The sequence below is a fragment of the Cottoperca gobio genome, chromosome 1 (genome assembly GCF_900634415.1).
Source record: "Cottoperca gobio chromosome 1, fCotGob3.1, whole genome shotgun sequence".
NCBI classification, from domain to species: domain Eukaryota; kingdom Metazoa; phylum Chordata; class Actinopteri; order Perciformes; family Bovichtidae; genus Cottoperca; species Cottoperca gobio.
In genome coordinates this window covers 22,286,049-22,310,605 of record NC_041355.1, presented here as the reverse complement: position 1 = coordinate 22,310,605, position 24,557 = coordinate 22,286,049, and the positions used below count along the sequence as shown (strand labels likewise).

Below are 24,557 nucleotides of genomic sequence, written 5' to 3'. Positions count from 1 at the left end.
ATTGACACACTATACAAACTGTGTCGGCACTGTATTGATACTGCGCCGGTCACCCAATAGTGCCCCCTGTAGTTGTTAGAAAATCATTGCAGGTAAAGAAATTCCTTGTTTGTGTAAATGCTAAAATGAGTTGGTATGTAAAATATAGCAAATTTGAGTTACAATTCAGAGTTACAATTTGTGACTTATGTACACAATTTTGTTAACTTAACTGTTCAATCATATGAAATAAAATACTTGAGAAAATAAGTGATTTGTTTATGCATTTTTATTGAGGAGCAACAGTTTCTGAAGTGTCTTTGCTCCAAGGCGATTTCTCCTCTTTGACACCAGCTCCCCCGCCTTAGAAAATACTCTCTCACATGGCACAGACGAACATGGTAAGCAGAGACATTTCAGTGCAAGCTCATGAAGGTGTGGATAAGCTCTCTCGTTGCTCTTCCAATATTGTAATGGGTCTTGTTTTCTGGGTAGGTTGCTTTCTGCCAGGTAGCGTTGGACTTCTAGTATCGAATCAGCTGTGGCATTAGAGGTCCTCTTGTTCTCCTCAACCTCCATGTCAAAAGTTTCCCAGAGATTGTGCCCTAAAAAAAAATATAATAATAATAATAATCACAAGTATATTATCACATGACAAAGTGCCACAGAAATATACAAATAAACAGAAAGAAATGTGTTTTCATACCTGAACTGGGTTGTGATCCATGTGAAGAGCTAGGCCCTTCTTCTGCTGGGTCAGGCTCTTGGCTCCTCATTTGGTCAGCACACTCCAACTTCAGTCTTTTGACAGCTTCAGTTGCCTTCAGTGAGCTGACGAATCCAATTGTTTTGAACCTAGGATCCAAAAGTGTTGCCAGTGTCATCACACTGAGTGATTCCATGCTAGAGATGCATTCTGTTTGCCGCTTTCTCAGATTTTCTGCAAGCTGTTTAGCAGCTGTTTTTGTCACCGTTGAGGCTTGACGGTGAAGCTCAACGTGGACCATTTTCAGCATGGGAATAACCTTTGACCCAGAGACTCTTTTTTCCTCAGACAGTTCAGTTGTTGCTTGGTCAAAAGGAGCAAGCACCCTGAGCATCTCTTCAATGGTGTCACAGTCTTCCGTAGTCAGTGGAGTGATGTCCCTTTTTAATGTGGCCAGTGACACCCAGACTGCCTCCTTCTGCTCAGCCATTCTTTCAAACATGTGGTAGGTGCTGTTCCATCTTGTTGGCACCTCATTGATTAATTTATGGACCGGTGTTCCCAGCTGCTGCTGTATTTGAGTGAGCTTCTCTTTGGCAGTAGTGCTCGATCGAAAGTACGTCACTATTTGTCGTGTTTTGTTGCGTATTTCTGTAAGTGTTTCGACCTGATCACATGATTTCCTCACAATTAAATTCATGGTATGGGCTATACAAATGGTATGGCGTATTTGCAGCATCCGAGCACATGAAATCATGTTTGCTGCTGCATCAGTGACAAGACACCTGACCTTTGCAGCTATGCCCCACTCCTCCATGAGGCTCTTTTTAACTGTGGCCATGTTTTCAGCAGTGTGTTTTTGAGGAAAATGCTGCACTCCCAAGACTGACGTATGGAGTTCATGGCTTTCTTTGTCCACATAGTGGCAAGTAACCGCTAGATATGCCTCCATATTCATGGATGTCCACATATCAGCTGTTAAACTAACAGCAACGGCGCTCTGGAGGTCCTTTTTTGTTTTCTCCTTTTCCTCCTCATACCTCTGGCTCACCAAAGCCTTGATGGTCTGAAAATAACCATACAAATATTCTTATACCAAAATATAGTTATATAGTACAAAAACATAATAATAACCTTTCTTAAACATACCTTCCTGCTTGGTAGAACATACGAGGGTATGATGAGCTTCAAGAGCTCCCTGAATCCCTCATTTTCAACCAAGCTGAGTGGCTGACAGTCTTTGATGATCATGTTGACCACTGCCTCATCCACTGCTTGCTTAGGAACTGCAAGCCAAAAGGAAATATTTCGTTAAAAGCTTATTTAAAGTCTGTATTTTGTTTTTTTTACAAACAATGTTACAGAGTCAAACAGAGAAGGAAGCTAGATAAATACTTTATTAATGTAGCAGAGAAATGCAATAGAGGAAAACTTCCCTGATCGGGAATTGAACCAAGGTCACTGGGGTGTGAGCTCTGAATCTTACCCACTAGACCACCAGGGCTGTAAAGTTAATAAGGAGAACATGTCAACATACCTGGGGTATTCTCACGGGTATCTGCTGATTCTTCATCGCCACCATGCCGAGCTCTGTAATGCCTCAGCATTGATGAAGTGCTCTTATTGATGTAAGACAGCTCTGTAGAACAGAGCCGACACTTCACCTACAATGACATAAAAATGTAATTTATCTGAAAACTATTCAAACCACTTACCAGAACAGAGTAAAAACTAAGGTGGCGCACTGCATTCACTTGTCAAAGAAAAAATGACAATGACATAGGGTATCTATCAGGATCTCGTAATAACAAGATAATATGAATAAAGCAACTGTAAGGCTATTTCACTGACTATCATATGTATCACAGGTGACGTTGCATTCACTTGATAAAGTGAATGCAATGCGCCACCCAAAAAACATATGGTATATAATGGAAAAACTAACAGTAAACAGTGCTCAAAGGAGAAAAAGATTTACCTTGTTTGGCGTCAGAAGATCAAAATGATTCCACACCGGGGAAAACTTCCTTGAACGATCCATAATAACGCAACAGCAAAACTCCATCCAACAAACCCACGACATGTTGATACAGTTTGATTCCTTATAAACACACTTTGGCGCGACAAATTCAACCGATCGGTCACGTGATTAGTTCTTAAAGCAATACACGCACCAATACAGGGTTTCACTCTTGGGCTCTCGGCACAGTGCTGACGCACCAGTGTTGCTCGTCCCATCACTACCCTTACCCTAACCATTATACTGACCGAGGCACTAAACCTAATACAGGCCCTTAACAAACCCAAAACCCAGCCCTCACCCGAACATCATGAATGTCACAGGGGAGGGATTATACTATGGTGGGAGGAGCCGAAGCCTATAAAAGGAAAAACAATTCTCTCAGCCTCTCACTCTCCTCAGACTGCTCCACAGTCAACATGCAGCTGCTAAACCTAATACAGCAGCTGCCATGATATCCGAATATACGGAATCCTCCGAAAACAAGCCAGCCTGATGAAGACCAAAATAGGTCGAAACGTCGCGGGCAATCGAGCTTGTTTCATCAATATTTATTACTTAGAGATGTATGCTGAAAGAGAAATACTTACCTCGCTGGGACAATTAAATCCAAATAGTGAGTCACATGACAATCCGTCCAGGCCTCGATGTCAGTTGAACCCTACTTAGGGTCACCTAAAGACAGAGAACATCGGAAACAACGAACATCATGAATTACTAGTTTGTTGTGTTGCATCCCGGGGGCCCACGGAGAGTCAGATCTGACTTAGTGGGGGCTATGGATGGCCAGTGCATTTGAGTCTATTTTTTTCCCTCATCCTCCTTCATTGTGACTTCAAACTTTTTGTCCCCTATCACCCTGCATGCTGCCAAGTTTCCACACAGTTCTTTTATCTTTTTAATCAAATCCATCACCGTAATATTATCTCCACCCTCCATCTCAACACTTACAGTCAACCGTTGGCTACAAGTATTCTCTTTGTTAATGCATAACTCAAGTCCTTGATCCTCCTCTCTTTGTCCAGGTGCTTTTCCATTTATCACTGCCATACTATGTGTCCGTAACATAACAAAACGATGGTGAAAAACAGTCCGCCGAACAGCAAAAGCTGCCGGGGAAGAAGCCCTACACTAAGACACACTTATTCCAAAACAAAGAATTGTGGTTTAGTAACTTAATCAATAACCAAATAACAAACAAACTCACTACCTGCTCTCACCACCTGCTCAGTACTCCTGCTCCTCCACCTGCCAACTCTCAGCTCGTTAGTCACAACTCACCACACCTGTGTGAATTTTCACCCCACCATCCTCCACCGATACAAACGTGCTTCCTCTCAAAGTCTTCATTGAAATTGTCTTCATTTATTTGTAAATGAACCAAGCCAATGTCCCTTTCAAGTGTTCTTTTTAAAATGTTCCAAATGTCCACAATTTTACCCTCGTAATGTGCATAATTCCTCCTTATCTTCACGGCATGGCTCAGAACATAGTTTAGCAGTTCCACATTGCAATCATCCTTCTTTTCAATCACACCAAACAACCACAACTCTTTCCACTCCATTTCTTTCACATACCATTCGTTCCAACATCTACTAATTAACTCTTTCATCCGTCCAATATAGCCCACAAGCTCTCTACATTCAACAAACTCATGAACACACGTTTCCACCTGGTCCTTACAAACATCACATTCTCTCTTAACCGTTGCATCAAATTTGCTAATGACCAGATTGTTAAACACCCTATTGTGCCGCAACATGAAATCAAAGTGCTCACATTCAATACTCTTCCATTTTATTTTCACATTCTCCTGCCAGTCAATCCGTTCACTACACTCATCCATACTCTCTCTAATGCAGGCCTTCTAACCTCATCCCCTCTTAACCATTTATATATATTCTTACTCTTTACATTCTCTATCTATACCTTCACATCCAATCTCTCCACACATAATTTAATCTCACTCTCTTTTACTCCAACATTCTCCCTTTCAATCATTTTTAACCATTCGCTCGGCATTCCCATTTAAATTTTTTCCATCATCCTTTCCGCTGTCCCTAACCACATTACCTCATCTATTTCCTTAACCTCATCCACTATCACCTGTGCCCTCATAAAGCCCGGTACATATTCTAAAACTAAGTCCCTAACCCTCCTCATCGGCAGACTGAATAAGGAACACTGCTCGTGAGTGATCCTGGGGTTGAGGAACACAGGCTGTTCCCATACCTGCTGCACATTCACACAATCATACCTAACAACTTTCAAAAACTCTCCCCATGCAATCATGACCTCCCTTTGATAAGCACTCATACCATTCAACATCCCCTTCTATAGCACCATAAAAATGGCACTGTCACCACAGCCTCCACATTTATTTATTTTTTCCTTTAAAACACTTTCCACAATTGGTCCTCCTTGTTTTTAAATACCGCACCATCGTTTTTACTCTCATTGCTTTTATTTTCCTGCTTAAATTAATCAGTTTTAACCCTCCATCCCTACACTCATTCTCTAACACTTCTCTAACTATCCTAACCCCCCTCCCATCCCATATAAACTCACTAACTATCTTATCTATTTCCTTCACTACTCTATCCAGCACATCTAAAACTGTCATTATATGCATAACTCTACTCATGATCAACCCATTTACTACAACTATCTTCCCCCTCAACTTAAGCTTCCTCATCTTCCAAAATCTTAACGTCTTCACTACACTATTAATTAACTCTTCATACTGCCTATCCCTACCTTCCACATCTTTAATCCCTAAATTTATCCCTAACACCCTAAAATAATCCTTATTCTCCTTCAACCTTACATCAAACCTTCTGTCCCTCACCTGTCCTATATACATAATCTCTGACTTCTCTAAATTCAACCTAGCTCCAGATGCCCTACCGTACAAATTAACTGTCCTCAATACTTCCCCAACACTTTCCTTATCCTTAACCGTTATTGTTGTATCATCCGCGTACTGATAAACTAAACTAACCCTCCCTCCTGGCACCTCTACTCCTTTTAATAAACTTATTCTGCTTCAGCAGCGCCGCTAAGGGCTCTGCTGACAGCGGGTACAGCATTGCTGAGAGAGGGCATCCTTGCCGGACCGACCTCCCTAACTTAAACACATCGGTTACCACCCCATTAACCTTTACGCAACTGACTGCACTACTATAAATCCTCCTTACCCACCCTACTAGTCTTTTCCCAAATCCTGCCTTCTCTAACACTCTATACAAATATGCATGTCTCACTCTATCAAATGCTTTATTTAAATCTAAACTCACTACAATACCACCTATTCCCTCCCTCATGTGGCTAATTGTCTCCCTAATACTACTAATAGTGTCGCTAATGTCTCTCCCTGGAATACTATATGCCTGTGTGTCCCCCCACTACTGCTTTTATAACCCTCTTCATTCTATTGGCTAACACCCGTGCTAGTACCTTATAATCTGTGTTTAACATGCTAAGTGGCCTATAGTTTTCTAATTTATCCCTATTCCCTTTCTTGTACAATATACTAATAACTCCCGTTGATATGCCGGCCGGCAGTTCGTCCCTCTCCTCCAGGCTCTTGTACAGTTTAATGAGTAAAGGCGCCAACCCCTCCCTAAACTCTATATAAAACTCTGACTGTTAGACCATCTATCCCTGGACTCTTATTTCTTCCTAAACCCGCTATCGCTTACCTCTATCTCTCCTAATCCTATCTCCCCCTTCACACATCTCTCTACCCTCATCACTCAACCTTGCTTCCATACTATCTATCACCTGTTCTAAACTCTCCCTGTCAATCTCCTCAGCTTCAAATAAATCCCTATAAAATTCCTCTACTCTCTCTGCTATCCCTACAATATCTGATATTATTTCTCCACACTTTCCCTCCACCTGTTCTATATAATTATTTCCTTGCTTCTTTTTCTCTAAACCCAAAAAAAACCCTGTACATTTCTCTCCCTCAACAGCATACCTAGCCCTACTTCTCACGATAGCTCCCCTACACTTTCTCTTCTCTATTTCCCCCAGCTCATCCTTTAATCGACTATACTCATCCAAATCTCTCCGTATTTCTACCCGTTGTGCCTCTTATTTCAACTTTTCCCTCACTCTCATCTCTCTCTCTCTTTCTATCTTATTCCTATCTTTACTAAACTTCATACTTATCCCTTTTATTTCATTTTTGAATCCCTTCCACCATTCCCCCACATCCTCACCATTCAAACTTCCCCTTTTTTCCATGCTTTCTCTCACTTTAACCTTGTATCCATCATCATTCAGCAGACAGGCATTTAGCCACCACACTCCTCCACCTCTTCCTCTAATCATCGTTCCTATGTTGAACCCCAGGATCGCATGATCACTCATAGCAGTGTTCCTATACTCAATCCCGCCGATTTTCCCCCCTATATTACTCCACACTAAGTCTATTCTACTCTGCTTTAATATCCCTCCCACCTCTTGATTCCTGGAAAAAACCCGCGCCCTATTATTCCTTTCCCTCCACACATCCAACAGCCCATTTGTCCTCATTATTGTTTTGAGAGCACCACGTGATGAGTCACTTCTAAAACACATATTCGCAGAAACATCCAGTTTTGCACACCATACATTAAAATCACCGACAATCAAGCAGTTCCCCCCACATTTATCCTCCAACCCCTCAAAAAACTCCCTCCTCCCCCTTTCCTCATTCGGTGCATATATATTCAATAATCTAAATGTCTCTCCCATACACTCGAACAGTATCCCAATCATTCTCCCAACACCATCATCCTCAACTTTCCTTACATTCGTTACCACCCCTGTTTTAATTAATATTGCCACCCCTCTAGCACCCACACTCCCATTATTTACATACATTTCTCCCAACCATCCTTTCCTCACATCCTCCACACATCTTTCATCCCAATGTGTCTCCTGCAAGCAAACTATGTCTGAGCCACATAGCATCAGTGCCTGCTCTCTTCGGTCTTTGGACCTCAGCCCATTGCCGTTAAAGGAGGAAATTGTCACCATTACGAGGGTTAGTGTCAGTGTCTGCATGTTACTCACGCCGTTCTTTCCTTTTTCGTCTTCACCTCCTTCTTTTCCTCCCGCCCTTTCTTTTCCCCCTCTGGTCTCTTTGCCGTAACCCTGCTTGACTCCCTCTTCTTCAAGCATGGAGCATCTTTCTCTCTCTCCTTCTCTCTTCTCCTTTTCACCTCCTCCGACTCCCCAACACTCTTCTTCTCTAGATGTCCCGCAACCTCCATCTCCTCCTCACCAGCTCCGTCATCCTCATCGTCCTTAGCTTCCCCGCCGTCTCCCTCGTCACCACCATACTCAGACACGTCCGTGTAGCGCCCCTCTTTCTCAGCCATGCGTCTCCCGCCATCTCCGACCTCGCCGCCTCTCTCCTCTCCAGCTCCCGCTCCTCCACCCTCCAACTTAGCACCTGTAGCACCAGGATCCTTCACATCACTCCCACTGCTCTCCGCACCTCTGCTTTCTTCCTCCTCCTCCTCCTCCTCCTCTCCACCTGTCCCCTCAGCCTCCCCCTCTTCCATGTCACTGGCCTCACTCAGTACTATCACCTCCTCCTTCTTCTCTTCATTCCTGCTCTTTTCTTAGTTTTTTCCCTCCGCACTCCCTCTCCCCCCGGCTCCGCTCTCCCCCTCTCTGCGTGCTGCGCACTCCCTCGCGTAATGTCCCTGTTCCCCACAACCATAGCACCTAAACTCCGGACACTCTCTGTATATGTGCCCGGGTTTAATACACAGCCTGCACACTGGCACTTGTCCGTCGTGGAGAACCCTGTAGTACTCTGATACCCCTTCAGATGTAAACTTTGTGGAGTACGGGAGAGAGCGGACCTCCTCCGTGAACCTCACACGCAGAAAGCGTGTCCCATCCACTACGTCCGTTCCCGGCCACACTCTTCTTTTTATCTTTGTCACCGGCTTTACGCCCCAGTCATCAAGTTTCTTCTTGATTGTCTCGTCCCTCGTACACACCAGGAGATTAAGGAACGAGACAGTCAGCTCTTTTAATTTACTGTCTCTCCCCTGTATTAGTACCCCATTCACCCGTAACCCCTCCATTAATCTCCCTTTCCCATTTTTGTCCGCCATTGTGATTTCATATGTTTTTTCCCCTCTTATTCTGCACCCCCTCACCACACCACAGTCCTTCCGTAACCCCTTCAATAAATCCATCACAGAAACTTTTTCTCTCCCCGCATCCACTGTCACCTCTACCGTTAGCTCTTTCGAGTACTTCTCTCCTTCCTCTTTTCTCAACTCTGCTTCTGATTTTTCCTTTCCACCACCTCCTGACTTGTCACTCTGCTCATTTATTTCTTTGTTTAGTCCGTTAGCTTTCTCATTTTTATTATCCTTTCCTTTGTCATTACCTATTTGTCTGTCCCTCTCCTCACTCCGCTGTATTTTCTTAATGTCCGTGATCCGTGACGTAGTCGGTCGTTCCATTCCAGTTGCCGTTGCCGTGGAATCCATCAAAAACACACGAACAGGGGGGAAACCCCCAGACAGCTGAGCTGTTAGATGGGGGGGGAGAGGTTGGGCACTAATAAAAAACGATAGGATATGACGGAACAAAAAAGAACAAGCAAAACTCTTCCTCTCCGCACTTCCTGCACTCTGGTTAACTTCCGTAATGGTCGTGTTCAGAGTGGTATGGCCGTAAGCAAAGACTGAGCAAGCACACGGCTGACATTGGTAAAAGGCTTTTTATTCATCAATCAAGTCTCGTGAAAACAACAAAAACTCAAATTCATTCGTCCTTCTAACTAATATTCTCCACAGAAGAGTGTTAGGGCCGATCATAAGGGGAGAGAATCAGAGGAGAAACATTTATTTTTCATTTCCAAAGTCAATAATAATGTCCAAATGTCCAGAATGAATTCCAAATGTTTAGGAAAAAGTCCACATTTCCAGAATAAAGTCCAAATGTTGAGAAAACGTCCAAAATGTCAGAATAAATTCCAGATGTTGAGAGAAAAGTCCAAAATGTCAGAATAAAGTCCAATTGTCCGGAAATAAAGTCTAATTGTCCGGAATAAAGTCCAAATGTCCAGAATAAAGTCCAAATCTTAAGAATAATGTCCTAATTCCTAACATATCTTTCTGTCTTTATCCATGTGTGCATGTGTTGAATGCATATAGAATTGGTAATGACTATGTATTTGCTTGTTTGGAGTTGAATTGATGGACTAAAAATGCATTAATTTACTTGTGGATTGTAGCATTTGTTTGTTGATGAAGTTGCATTGGTCCACGCTGTTTGTTGTCAGCCGAGTCTCCACTGAAGAAGGAGCAGCACCCTCTGCTGGCTGGTATGAAGAATACAATCAAAAGCTTACAGCACCGGGTATTCCCAGGCGGTCTCCCATCCAAGTACTGACCCGGCCCGACCCTGCTTAGCTTCCGAGATCGGACGAGATCGGACGTGTTTTTATTATTATTTCTTTTTTTATTATCAAAAATCATAAAATATCACATTTTACATTATTGACAGTATTTTCACACACTGCTCATCTCCTTTTCCTGTATTCTACTTGCTACATGGAAAAGTGAAACATAACATAAGAATACCTTCATCAGTACATCATACATCAGTATCAAACTAGAGGCTTCTGGAAAAAAACTAAAGCAAAACACAAACAAAACAACAAAAAATAAATAAATAATAATAAATAGAATGATTCAAACAGAAACCATTTCACTGAACGACAGATCATCAACATAACTTTCTCAAAGCAAATGATATCAGACAGAACCCGTACGCATAAATTCTATACATCGTCATTGTTATCCAAAATCTAACAACATCCTTCCATCATCCCCAATAATAACAAAAGTACACCCATTCACAAACCCCGCATCAAACTCCTCCACACTGACATATTCATGGACTATATTAATATCTCTTATCATTATGCTCCTAAATATACTCCATACGGTAGCTTTTTTCTTTTCATAATGGGCCATGTTTCTTCTAAGTTTTACTGCAAACCTCGCATGACTCAACGTGTAATTTAAAAAATCCACATTGCATCCTTTCACTTTCTCTCCCACTCCAAACAGCCACAACTCCTTCCATTCCATTCTCTCCACAAACTTCCCTCCCCAACATCTGCTGATCAACTCCTTTATTCTCTCAAAGTACACCCCCAGTTCACAACATTCTATAAACTCATGCATACATGTTTCAGTTTCCACACCACACACATCACATTCTTTTCTCACATTCACATCAAATCTACTTATTATTAGATTATTGAACACCCTATTGTGACGTAATAAAAAGTAAAAATGTTCACACTCAATACTATTCCATTTTATCCGCAGATTCATCCATATTCTTTTCACCTTCATATCAGGCAGCACTCTTTCCCACACCTTCTCTGCAGCCGGTCTCCTCACCACCGTCCCTCTTAATATTTTATACAACCCACTCGCTCTTACACTCATCAAATCTACTCTCCTATCCTCCTCTCCCACATACATTCCAATTTCACCTTCTTCTTTCACCCCCACTTCACTCTCAATCATCCTCCTCCATTCACTTGGCATCCCCTCTTTTATTTTTTCCACCATACCCTCCGCTGTGCCCAACCACATCACATCCCCTCTTTCCCTCACCTCATCAACCACCACTTGCACCCCCATGAACCCCGGCACATACTCGTAAACTAAATCCTTAATTTTCCTAAATCCTGCTCTCCACATCGTCCTGTTATACAGTGTGCTGCCCGCTGCTGTAATGCTGGGGTTCAGAAACAATGGTTGTTCCCATACCTGTATAACATTTTTACACTCATATTTCACATTCTGGATGAATTCCACCCAGGCTCCCAAAACCTCCTTGTATAATTCAGATACCCCGCTTAACATACCTTTCTTCATTGCCATAAATAAACCACTTTCTCCACACCCACCACATGCATTCAGTGCCTCTCTTAAGAATATCTTCCATATGTGATCCCCCTTATTCCTTACATACCTCACCATCATTTTCACTCTGAGTGCTTTCTTTTTTTCTCCCAAATTAATCAGCTTCATCCCACCATCTTTATAATCGTTCTCCATTACTTCTCTAGCAATCTTAACTCCCTTCCCCGCCCACAAAAACTCCCTCACCATTTGCTCCACTTCCTTCATCACATTCTCCGGGACATCCAACACAGTCATTCCATACACCAGTTTGCTCATTATCAATGCATTCACCACCACTACCTTTCCTTTTAGCTTCAACCTTCTAAACTTCCAAAATTTTAACGTCTTCCTGATGCTATTTAATATCCCTTCAAACTGCAAATCCCTCCCTTCTCTGTCTTCAACACCTAAATATATCCCCAACACCTTGAAATAATCTTTCCTTACTTTAAATCCCATTTCTCTACTCCCCACTCTATCGTCTCCTACGAACATAATTTCTGACATATCTATATTGACCTTTGCCCCTGATGCCCTACCGTACAACTCTACACTACCTAATACCTCGACTACACTTGCCCTATCTTTAACTGTAATTGTCGTATCATCTGCATACTGATATAATAAGCTAACTTGATCCCCCGGTAACTGTATACCACTAATCTTTTCATTTTGTTCTAATAATCCAGCTAAGGGCTCCGCTGACAACGAGTACAGCAAGGCCGAAAGCGGACATCCCTGCCTAATCGACCTCTCCAATCTAAATGTGTTTGTTACTACCCCATTTATTTTTACGCAACTAACAGCCTTATCATACATCATTCTAATCCACCCTACCAGCCTATGCCCAAAACCTACTCTTTCTAACACTCTATACAGGTAACCATGGTTGACTCTATCAAAAGCTTTATTCAGATCTAGACTCAAAACTGTCCCTCCACTACCTCTTTTCATATAATCGATTGTATCCCTAATACTACTTATTGTGTCAGCTATATCCCTGCCTGGTATGCTGTAAGCCTGTTGGCTCCCTATCACTGACCCTATTACTTTCTTGATCCTGTTGGCTAATACCTTTGCTAATATTTTATAGTCACAATTTAGCATACTCAGTGGCCTATAGTTCTCTAATCTGTCTTTGCTTCCTTTCTTATAAATTATACCTATTAATCCTGTTGACATACTAGTCGGCATCTCCCTATTCCTTTCTACCCATTTAAACAATCTATCTAACACTGGCACTAGCTCATCTTTAAACTCTATAAAAAACTCTCCTATTAACCCATCCGTCCCTGGACTCCTATTCCTCCCCAACCCACATATAGCTGCTTCTATTTCACCTGTCCCTATCTCACCCTCACACATATCTCTAGCTTCTACACTGACTATAGCTTTCACCGTACTCAGCACTTGTTTCATACTCTCCTCATCAACTTCCTCTTCTGTGAATAAATCTCTATAAAACTCCTCCACTCTTTCCGCTATCCCTACAAAATCTGTTATACTTTCACCATTCTTCACCACAACCTGCTCTAAATAATTATTTTTCTGTTTTGTCTTCTCTAAGCCTAAAAAGAAACGTGTGCATTTCTCACCCTCCATCGCATATCGAGCCCTACTTCTAACTATTGCTCCCTTACATTTCTTCTTCTCCAACTCCTCCAGTTCATCTTTTATTCTAACATAATTCTCTAAATTACTCCCTTCCTCCCTGTCAGCTTCTCTACCCAACTCTTCCTTCAACCTCCACTCTCTCTCTATCCTTCCTATTTCTACTTTTACTAAACCCAATGCTTATTTCCTTAATCTCCTTTTTCATACCCTCCCACCATCCCCCGATATTTTCCCCATAGGTTCTCATTTTTCCACTTTTTTATACACTCCCTCACTTTCTCCTTATACTTTCCCTCAACTACCACTGCTCCATTCATACACCACACTCCCCCTCCCCCCCTCCTCCTCTCACTCCCTTGCCCTAGCCCAAATTCCAACACCATGTGATCACTAAGTGCAGTTATTCTGTACTCTATCTTGCCTATTCTTTTCTCTATTCTTTCCGTACTCAGAACTAAATCTATACGGCTCTGCTTCAATACCCCACTCACCACTTGCTTCCGTGAAAAAACCCGGCCTTCCGGGTTCCTTTCCCTCCACACATCAATCAGCCCATTCACTCTCATAACTTCTCCCAGAATGCCTCTCGAGGAGTCATTCCTAAAGCACATACCAGCAGATACATCCAACCTTCCACGCCACACATTAAAATCCCCCACAACCATACAGTTTTCTCCACTCATTCTCCCTAATCTTTCAAAGAACTCTCTTCTCTCCTTCTCCTCATTTGGCGCATATATATTCAACAGCTTTATTTTTTCCCCCAGGTGCTCAAAATTAATCCCAATCACTCTCCCATCACCATCATCCTCACTTTCTCACATTCTCTACTGCTCCCTTCTTCACCAAAACCGCTACCCCTCTTGAATTCACACCCCCATAACTCACAAACACATCACCCATCCATTCACTCCCTACCTCCTTCACTAACACCTCACCCCAATGTGTCTCTTGTAAGCAGATAATATCTGATGAACATACCCTCAAGGCTTGCTGCCATCAGTTTTTAAACCATTACCATTAAATGAGGTTATTTTTAACATAAAATATAGAAAATAAAATAAATAGATAAACACAAAGCATAACTTATTTAATTTGCACACTCTTTTTCTTGTTCCTTGGCTGACTCTTGATCTCTCTTCTCTTCTGCTTCGGTCTCTTTCTCGTTTCAGCCACCTTGCTCCAGGTCTCCTCTTCACTGTCTGTAATGTCAGATATTTTTGGCTCTTTCCCCCCTTCATTTACAATTGTTCCTTCTCCTTCCCATCTCTCCTCAGACATACCACTTATCCTTGTATCTACGTTTGCTCCACTCCCCTCCTTGTCTTTCCTTTTCAGACCTCCACTGAGCTTTCTCAAGCCGCTCTCCACACTGCTCCCAATGTGCTTTCTCACCTCATCTCCTCCCTCCTCCATCTGCATCTCCTCAACCACCATCTCGGTCTCCTGTTCTTCCTTCATTCTCTCTTCGTCCCTTGTAGACACGTCTGCAGTGACCTCTTCGCCTCTCTCTCTCTCTCCAGCCTCCTTGTCCACAGCCTCCTCGTCTCCTCTCTCTCCAGCCTCCTCGTCCTTAGCCTCCTCGTCCTCAGCCTCCTCGTCCTCAGCCTCCTCAGCCTCCTCGTCCTCAGCCTCCTCGTCCCCTTCCTCGTCCCCTTTCTCCCTCTCTCCGGCCGTCACGTCCTCCTTGTCCACATCTCTGGTTTCCTCGTCTCCCCTCTGTTCATCTCCTGTCGGCTGCCTTCCCTCATTTTCTGCTCCACCACCACACTCCCGTGCATAATGTCCTTGCTTTTTGCATTTGAAATAATAAAAACTCGGGCAGTCTCGGAGGATGTGACCAGGCTGTATGCATGGCCTGCAGACTTTCTGCTGTTTATCATGTATGACACGGAAGTATTCCGGTCCCGTTGCGGTCATGAACTTTGCCGAATATGGCAGCGATTCAACCTCTTTATTGAACTTCACTTTCATGTACCTTGTCCCGTCTGCAATGTCTGTGCCCGGCCACACCCTCCTTTTGATGGGTGAAATTGCCTTGACTCCCCACATGATCAGTTTCATCGTTATTTGATCATCCGTTAAGTATGCCGGCAGCCCAAGAAATGACACAACCATCTCGTCATTGATTAACTCCCTCCCGATTACATTTGTGTTCTTAATTTTGATCCCATCCAAAAGTCTATTTTTTCCTTCATCCTCCTTCATTGTGACTTCAAACTTTTTGTCCCCTATCACCCTGCACGCTGCCAAGTTTCCACACAGATCCTTTATCTTTTTTATCAATTCCATCACCGTAATATTATCTCCTCCCTCCATCTCAACACAGTCAACCGTTGGCTGTAGGTATTCTCTTTGTTAATGCATAACTCAAGTCCTTGATCCTCCTCTCTTTGTCCAGGTGTTTTTCCATTTGTCACTGCCATACTATCTGTCCGTAACATAACAAAACGAGGGAAAAAAAAAACTATCCGCCGAACAGCAAAAGCTGCCGGGGAAGAAGCCCTACACTAAGACACACTTATTCCAAAACAAAAAATTGAGGTTTAGTAACTTAATCAAAAACCAAACAACAAACAAACTCACCACCTGCTCTCCCTAGCAACTTACTCCTTCCTACTTCCTGGTTTGCTCAAAAAATGGGCGTGTTCAGAGTGGTATGGCCGTAAGCAAAGACTGAGCTAGCACACAGGCTATTTATACATGGTCAAACACCTCTGGTGCTTTTCCACTCACTTGAATACGGCTGACATTGGTAAAAGGCTTTTTATTCATCAATCAAATCTCGTGAAAACAACAAAAACTCAAATTCATTCGTCCTTCTAACTAATATTCTCCACAGAAGAGTGTTAGGGCCGATCATAAGGGGAGAGAATCAGAGGAGAAACATTCATTTTTCATTTCCAAAGTCAATAAGAAAGTCCAAATGTCCAGAAGGAATTCCAAATGTTTAGGAAAAAGTCCACATTTACAGAATAAAGTCCAAAATGTCCAGAATGAATTCCAAATGGTTCGGAAAAAGTCCACATTTCCAGAATAAAGTCCAAATCTTAAGAATAATGCCCTAATTCATGTTTTTTTCTCAAAAATATACATTTGAAATAAATGAAATCCTTAGAAATGTAGGCAAAAAAGGCATGTTTAGAGTTGAATTGATTTCCAAATGGTTCGGAAAAAGTCCACATTTCCAGAATAAAGTCCAAATTTTAAGAATAATGCCCTAATTCATGTTTTTTTCTCAAAAATATACATTTGAAATAAATAAAAATCCTTAGAAATGTAGGCAAAAAAGGCATGTTTAGAGTTGAATTGATTTCCAAATGGTTCGGAAAAAGTCCACATTTCCAGAATAAAGTCCAAATCTTAAGAATAATGCCCTAATTCATGTTTTTTTCTCAAAAATATACATTTGAAATAAATGAAATCCTTAGAAATGTAGGCAAAAAAGGCATGTTTATTTCCTAACATTTCTTTCTCACTTTATCCATGTGTGCATGTGTTGAATGCATATAGAATTGGTAATGACTATGTATTTGCTTGTTTGGAGTTGAATTGATGGACTAAAAATGCATTAATTTACTTGTGGATTGTAGCATTTGTTTGTTGATGAAGTTGCATTGGTCCACGCTGTTTGTTGTCAGCCGAGTCTCCACTGAAGAAGGAGCAGCACCCTCTGCTGGCTGGTATGAAGAATACAATCAAAAGCTTACAGCACCGGGTATTCCCAGGCGGTCTCCCATCCAAGTACTGACCCGGCCCGACCCTGCTTAGCTTCCGAGATCGGACGAGATCGGGCGTGTTCAGAGTGGTATGGCCGTAAGCAAAGACTGAGCCAGAACACAGGCTATTTATACATGGTCAAACACCTCTGGTGCTTTTCCACTCACTTGAATACGGCTGACATTGGTAAAAGGCTTTTTATTCATCAATCAAATCTCGTGAAAACAACAAAAACTCAAATTCATTCGTCCTTCTAGCTAATATTCTCCACAGAAGAGTGTTAGGGCCGATCATAAGGGGAGAGAATCAGAGGAGAAACATTCATTTTTCATTTCCAAAGTCAATAAGAAAGTCCAAATGTCCAGAAGGAATTCCAAATGTTTAGGAAAAAGTCCACATTTACAGAATAAAGTCCAAAATGTCCAGAATGAATTCCAAATGTTTAGGAAAAAGTCCACATTTACAGAATAAAGTCCAAATCTTAAGAATAATGTCCTAATTCATGTTTTTTTCTCAAAAATATACATTTGAAATAAATTAAATCCTTAGAAATGTAGGCAAAAAAGGCATGTTTAGAGTTGAATTGATTTCCAAATGGTTCGGAAAAAGTCCACATTTCCAGAATAAAGTCCAAATTTTAAGAATAATGCCCTAATTCATGTTTTTTTCTCAAAAATATACATTTGAAATAAATAAAAATCCTTAGAAATGTAGGCAAAAAAGGCATGTTTAGAGTTGAATTGATTTCCAAATGGTTCGGAAAAAGTCCACATTTCCAGAATAAAGTCCAAATCTTAAGAATAATGCCCTAATTCATGTTTTTTTCTCAAAAATATACATTTGAAATAAATGAAATCCTTAGAAATGTAGGCAAAAAAGGCATGTTTATTTCCTAACATTTCTTTCTCACTTTATCCATGTGTGCATGTGTTGAATGCATATAGAATTGGTAATGACTATGTATTTGCTTGTTTGGAGTTGAATTGATGGACTAAAAATGCATTAATTTACTTGTGGATTGTAGCATTTGTTTGTTGATGAAGTTGCATTGGTCCACGCTGTTTGTTGTCAGCCGAGTCTCCACTGAAGAAGGAGCAGCACCCTCTGCTGGCTGGTATGAAGAATACAATCAAAAGCTTACAGCACCGGGTATTCCCAGGCGGTCTCCCATCCAAGTACTGACCCGGCCCGACCCTGCTTAGCTTCCGAGATCGGACGAGATCGGGCGTGTTCAGAGTGGTATGGCCGTAAGCAAAGACTGAGCCAGAACACAGGCTATTTATACATGGTCAAACACCTCTGGTGCTTTTCCACTCACTTGAATACGGCTGACATTGGTAAAAGGCTTTTTATTCATCAATCAAATCTCGTGAAAACAACAAAAACTCAAATTCATTCGTCCTTCTAACTAATATTCTCCACAGAAGAGTGTTAGGGCCGATCATAAGGGGAGAGAATCAGAGGAGAAACATTCATTTTTCATTTCCAAAGTCAATAAGAAAGTCCAAATGTCCAGAAGGAATTCCAAATGTTTAGGAAAAAGTCCACATTTACAGAATAAAGTCCAAAATGTCCAGAATGAATTCCAAATGTTTAGGAAAAAGTCCACATTTACAGAATAAAGTCCAAATCTTAAGAATAATGTCCTAATTCATGTTTTTTTCTCAAAAATATACATTTGAAATAAATTAAATCCTTAGAAATGTAGGCAAAAAAGGCATGTTTAGAGTTGAATTGATTTCCAAATGGTTCGGAAAAAGTCCACATTTCCAGAATAAAGTCCAAATCTTAAGAATAATGCCCTAATTCATGTTTTTTTTCTCAAAAATATACATTTGAAATAAATGAAATCCTTAGAAATGTAGGCAAAAAAGGCATGTTTATTTCCTAACATTTCTTTCTCACTTTATCCATGTGTGCATGTGTTGAATGCATATAGAATTGGTAATGACTATGTATTTGCTTGTTTGGAGTTGAATTGATGGACTAAAAATGCATTAATTTACTTGTGGATTGTAGCATTTGTTTGTTGATGAAGTTGCATTGGTCCACGCTGTTTGTTGTCAGCCGAGTCTCCACTGAAGAAGGAGCAGCACCCTCTGCTGGCTGGTATGAAGAATACAATCAAAAGCTTACAGCACCGGGTATTCCCAGGCGGTCTCCCATCCAAGTACTGACCCGGCCCGACCCTGCTTAGCTTCCGAGATCGGACGAGATCGGGCGTGTTCAGAGTGGTATGGCCGTAAGCAAAGACTGAGCCAGAACACAGGCTATTTATACATGGTCAAACACCTCTGGTGCTTTTCCACTCACTTGAATACGGCTGACATTGGTAAAAGGCTTTTTATTCATCAATCAAATCTCGTGAAAACAACAAAAACTCAAATTCATTCGTCCTTCTAGCTAATATTCTCCACAGAAGAGTGTTAGGGCCGATCATAAGGGGAGAGAATCAGAGGAGAAACATTCATTTTTCATTTCCAAAGTCAATAAGAAAGTCCAAATGTCCAGAAGGAATTCCAAATGTTTAGGAAAAAGTCCACATTTACAGAATAAAGTCCAAAATGTCCAGAATGAATTCCAATGTTTAGGAAAAAGTCCACATTTACAGAATAAAGTCCAAATCTTAAGAATAATGTCCTAATTCATGTTTTTTTCTCAAAAATATACATTTGAAATAAATTAAATCCTTAGAAATGTAGGCAAAAAAGGCATGTTTAGAGTTGAATTGATTTCCAAATGGTTCGGAAAAAGTCCACATTTCCAGAATAAAGTCCAAATTTTAAGAATAATGCCCTAATTCATGTTTTTTTCTCAAAAATATACATTTGAAATAAATAAAAATCCTTAGAAATGTAGGCAAAAAAGGCATGTTTAGAGTTGAATTGATTTCCAAATGGTTCGGAAAAAGTCCACATTTCCAGAATAAAGTCCAAATCTTAAGAATAATGCCCTAATTCATGTTTTTTTCTCAAAAATATACATTTGAAATAAATGAAATCCTTAGAAATGTAGGCAAAAAAGGCATGTTTATTTCCTAACATTTCTTTCTCACTTTATCCATGTGTGCATGTGTTGAATGCATATAGAATTGGTAATGACTATGTATTTGCTTGTTTGGAGTTGAATTGATGGACTAAAAATGCATTAATTTACTTGTGGATTGTAGCATTTGTTTGTTGATGAAGTTGCATTGGTCCACGCTGTTTGTTGTCAGCCGAGTCTCCACTGAAGAAGGAGCAGCACCCTCTGCTGGCTGGTATGAAGAATACAATCAAAAGCTTACAGCACCGGGTATTCCCAGGCGGTCTCCCATCCAAGTACTGACCCGGCCCGACCCTGCTTAGCTTCCGAGATCGGACGAGATCGGGCGTGTTCAGAGTGGTATGGCCGTAAGCAAAGACTGAGCCAGAACACAGGCTATTTATACATGGTCAAACACCTCTGGTGCTTTTCCACTCACTTGAATACGGCTGACATTGGTAAAAGGCTTTTTATTCATCAATCAAATCTCGTGAAAACAACAAAAACTCAAATTCATTCGTCCTTCTAGCTAATATTCTCCACAGAAGAGTGTTAGGGCCGATCATAAGGGGAGAGAATCAGAGGAGAAACATTCATTTTTCATTTCCAAAGTCAATAAGAAAGTCCAAATGTCCAGAATGAATTCCAAATGTTTAGGAAAAAGTCCACATTTACAGAATAAAGTCCAAAATGTCCAGAATGAATTCCAAATGGTTCGGAAAAAGTCCACATTTCCAGAATAAAGTCCAAATCTTAAGAATAATGCCCTAATTCATGTTTTTTTCTCAAAAATATACATTTGAAATAAATGAAATCCTTAGAAATGTAGGCAAAAAAGGCATGTTTAGAGTTGAATTGATTTCCAAATGGTTCGGAAAAAGTCCACATTTCCAGAATAAAGTCCAAATTTTAAGAATAATGCCCTAATTCATGTTTTTTTCTCAAAAATATACATTTGAAATAAATGAAATCCTTAGAAATGTAGGCAAAAAAGGCATGTTTATTTCCTAACATTTCTTTCTCACTTTATCCATGTGTGCATGTGTTGAATGCATATAGAATTGGTAATGACTATGTATTTGCTTGTTTGGAGTTGAATTGATGGACTAAAAATGCATTAATTTACTTGTGGATTGTAGCATTTGTTTGTTGATGAAGTTGCATTGGTCCACGCTGTTTGTTGTCAGCCGAGTCTCCACTGAAGAAGGAGCAGCACCCTCTGCTGGCTGGTATGAAGAATACAATCAAAAGCTTACAGCACCGGGTATTCCCAGGCGGTCTCCCATCCAAGTACTGACCCGGCCCGACCCTGCTTAGCTTCCGAGATCGGACGAGATCGGGCGTGTTCAGAGTGGTATGGCCGTAAGCAAAGACTGAGCCAGAACACAGGCTATTTATACATGGTCAAACACCTCTGGTGCTTTTCCACTCACTTGAATACGGCTGACATTGGTAAAAGGCTTTTTATTCATCAATCAAATCTCGTGAAAACAACAAAAACTCAAATTCATTCGTCCTTCTAGCTAATATTCTCCACAGAAGAGTGTTAGGGCCGATCATAAGGGGAGAGAATCAGAGGAGAAACATTCATTTTTCATTTCCAAAGTCAATAAGAAAGTCCAAATGTCCAGAAGGAATTCCAAATGTTTAGGAAAAAGTCCACATTTACAGAATAAAGTCCAAAATGTCCAGAATGAATTCCAAATGTTTAGGAAAAAGTCCACATTTACAGAATAAAGTCCAAATCTTAAGAATAATGTCCTAATTCATGTTTTTTTCTCAAAAATATACATTTGAAATAAATTAAATCCTTAGAAATGTAGGCAAAAAAGGCATGTTTAGAGTTGAATTGATTTCCAAATGGTTCGGAAAAAGTCCACATTTCCAGAATAAAGTCCAAATTTTAAGAATAATGCCCTAATTCATGTTTTTTTCTCAAAAATATACATTTGAAATAAATAAAAATCCTTAGAAATGTAGGCAAAAAAGGCATGTTTAGAGTTGAATTGATTTCCAAATGGTTCGGAAAAAGTCCACATTTCCAGAATAAAGTCCAAATCTTAAGAATAATGCCCTAATTCATGTTTTTTTCTCAAAAATATACATTTGAAATAAATGAAATCCTTAGAAATGTAGGCAAAAAAGGCATGTTTATTTCCTAACATTTCTTTCTCACTTTATCCATGTGTGCATGTGTTGAATGCATATAGAATTGGTAATGACTATGTATTTGCTTGTTTGGAGTTGAATTGATGGACTAAAAATGCATTAATTTACTTGTGGATTGTAGCATTTGTTTGTTGATGAAGTTGCATTGGTCCACGCTGTTTGTTGTCAGCCGAGTCTCCACTGAAGAAGGAGCAGCACCCTCTGCTGGCTGGTATGAAGAATACAATCAAAAGCTTACAGCACCGGGTATTCCCAGGCGGTCTCCCATCCAAGTACTGACCCGGCCCGACCCTGCTTAGCTTCCGAGATCGGACGAGATCGGGCGTGTTCAGAGTGGTATGGCCGTAAGCAAAGACTGAGCCAGAACACAGGCTATTTATACATGGTCAAACACCTCTGGTGCTTTTCCACTCACTTGAATACGGCTGACATTGGTAAAAGGCTTTTTATTCATCAATCAAATCTCGTGAAAACAACAAAAACTCAAATTCATTCGTCCTTCTAGCTAATATTCTCCACAGAAGAGTGTTAGGGCCGATCATAAGGGGAGAGAATCAGAGGAGAAACATTCATTTTTCATTTCCAAAGTCAATAAGAAAGTCCAAATGTCCAGAAGGAATTCCAAATGTTTAGGAAAAAGTCCACATTTACAGAATAAAGTCCAAAATGTCCAGAATGAATTCCAAATGTTTAGGAAAAAGTCCACATTTACAGAATAAAGTCCAAATCTTAAGAATAATGTCCTAATTCATGTTTTTTTCTCAAAAATATACATTTGAAATAAATTAAATCCTTAGAAATGTAGGCAAAAAAGGCATGTTTAGAGTTGAATTGATTTCCAAATGGTTCGGAAAAAGTCCACATTTCCAGAATAAAGTCCAAATTTTAAGAATAATGCCCTAATTCATGTTTTTTTCTCAAAAATATACATTTGAAATAAATAAAAATCCTTAGAAATGTAGGCAAAAAAGGCATGTTTAGAGTTGAATTGATTTCCAAATGGTTCGGAAAAAGTCCACATTTCCAGAATAAAGTCCAAATCTTAAGAATAATGCCCTAATTCATGTTTTTTTCTCAAAAATATACATTTGAAATAAATGAAATCCTTAGAAATGTAGGCAAAAAAGGCATGTTTATTTCCTAACATTTCTTTCTCACTTTATCCATGTGTGCATGTGTTGAATGCATATAGAATTGGTAATGACTATGTATTTGCTTGTTTGGAGTTGAATTGATGGACTAAAAATGCATTAATTTACTTGTGGATTGTAGCATTTGTTTGTTGATGAAGTTGCATTGGTCCACGCTGTTTGTTGTCAGCCGAGTCTCCACTGAAGAAGGAGCAGCACCCTCTGCTGGCTGGTATGAAGAATACAATCAAAAGCTTACAGCACCGGGTATTCCCAGGCGGTCTCCCATCCAAGTACTGACCCGGCCCGACCCTGCTTAGCTTCCGAGATCGGACGAGATCGGGCGTGTTTTTTTTTGTTTTTTTAATCTTTTATTATGAAAAATACATTTTACATTTTATTTCCAATTCTAACTAATACTTGCATAGAAAATATCGCTTCTTTATGTCACACGTTTAGTTTTTGTTTAGTTTTTTCTTATCCACCACATATCACACCCAAACCAACGTTAATAAAACAAAATAACAAACCATACACAAAATAACCCACAATACTTAACATCATAATTACATTCATAAATGAATTTTCACCCCACCATCCTCCACCGATACAAACGTGCTTCCTCTCACAAAGTCTTCATTGAAATTGTCTTCATTTATTTGTAAATGAACCAAGCCAATGTCCCTTTCAAGTGTTCTTTTTAGAATGTTCCAAATGTCCACAATTTTACCCTCGTAATGTGCATAATTCCTCCTTATCTTCACGGCATGGCTCAGTACATAGTTTAGCAGTTCCACATTGCAATCATCCTTCTTTTCAATCACACCAAACAACCACAACTCTTTCCACTCCATTTCTTTCACATACCATTCGTTCCAACATCTACTAATTAACTCTTTCATCCGTCCAATATAGCCCACAAGCTCTCTACATTCAACAAACTCATGAACACACGTTTCCACCTGGTCCTTACAAACATCACATTCTCTCTTAACCGTTGCATCAAATTTGCTAATGACCAGATTGTTAAACACCCTATTGTGCCGCAACATGAAATCAAAGTGCTCACATTCAATACTCTTCCATTTTATTTTCACATTCTCCCACATTCTCCTGCCAGTCAATCCGTTCACTACACTCATCCATACTCTCTCTAATGCAGGCCTTCTAACCTCATCCCCTCTTAACCATTTATATATATTCTTACTCTTTACATTCTCTATCTATACCTTCACATCCAATCTCTC

At 40.4% G+C, this 24,557-nt stretch overlaps 1 protein-coding gene and 6 non-coding genes across 7 annotated transcripts; all 7 read right to left on the bottom strand.

Moving 5' to 3' along the window:
• Window positions 1-258: 258 nt before the first annotated feature.
• On the bottom strand, window positions 259-3,072 carry LOC115007908 (zinc finger BED domain-containing protein 4-like). Its single transcript, XM_029431041.1, has 5 exons — window positions 2,664-3,072; window positions 2,223-2,349; window positions 1,835-1,971; window positions 686-1,751; window positions 259-584 (listed from the first exon to the last, which is right to left on the bottom strand). The coding sequence occupies exons 1-5, from the start codon at window positions 2,766-2,768 to the stop codon at window positions 259-261; spliced, it is 1,761 nt and encodes a 586-aa protein (XP_029286901.1). The 5' UTR covers window positions 2,769-3,072.
• Window positions 3,073-16,970: 13,898 nt separating this feature from the next.
• Window positions 16,971-17,089, bottom strand: LOC115015977 (5S ribosomal RNA). Its single transcript, XR_003833050.1, has one exon. It is a non-coding gene; the product is annotated as a 5S ribosomal RNA (ribosomal RNA).
• A 1,032-nt stretch (window positions 17,090-18,121) lies between these two features.
• Window positions 18,122-18,240, bottom strand: LOC115016454 (5S ribosomal RNA). The gene has a single exon (XR_003833169.1). It is a non-coding gene; the product is annotated as a 5S ribosomal RNA (ribosomal RNA).
• Window positions 18,241-19,116: 876 nt separating this feature from the next.
• Window positions 19,117-19,235, bottom strand: LOC115016398 (5S ribosomal RNA). Its single transcript, XR_003833167.1, has one exon. It is a non-coding gene; the product is annotated as a 5S ribosomal RNA (ribosomal RNA).
• A 1,031-nt stretch (window positions 19,236-20,266) lies between these two features.
• On the bottom strand, window positions 20,267-20,385 carry LOC115016350 (5S ribosomal RNA). The gene has a single exon (XR_003833151.1). It is a non-coding gene; the product is annotated as a 5S ribosomal RNA (ribosomal RNA).
• Window positions 20,386-21,260: 875 nt separating this feature from the next.
• Window positions 21,261-21,379, bottom strand: LOC115016260 (5S ribosomal RNA). The gene has a single exon (XR_003833100.1). It is a non-coding gene; the product is annotated as a 5S ribosomal RNA (ribosomal RNA).
• A 1,032-nt stretch (window positions 21,380-22,411) lies between these two features.
• On the bottom strand, window positions 22,412-22,530 carry LOC115015949 (5S ribosomal RNA). The gene has a single exon (XR_003833047.1). It is a non-coding gene; the product is annotated as a 5S ribosomal RNA (ribosomal RNA).
• Between the last annotated feature and the right edge of the window lie 2,027 nt (window positions 22,531-24,557).

Coding starts and splice junctions, on each gene's coding strand:
- LOC115007908 (XM_029431041.1), bottom strand. CDS start 2,768: ATGTCGTGGGTTTGTTGGATGGAGTTTTGCTGTTGCGTTATTATGGAT. Junction 1,972..2,222: donor TACCCGTGAGAATACCCCAG/GTATGTTGACAT, acceptor TTTGGCTTGCAG/TTCCTAAGCAAGCAGTGGAT. Junction 585..685: donor TGGATCACAACCCAGTTCAG/GTATGAAAACAC, acceptor ATTTTTTTTTAG/GGCACAATCTCTGGGAAACT.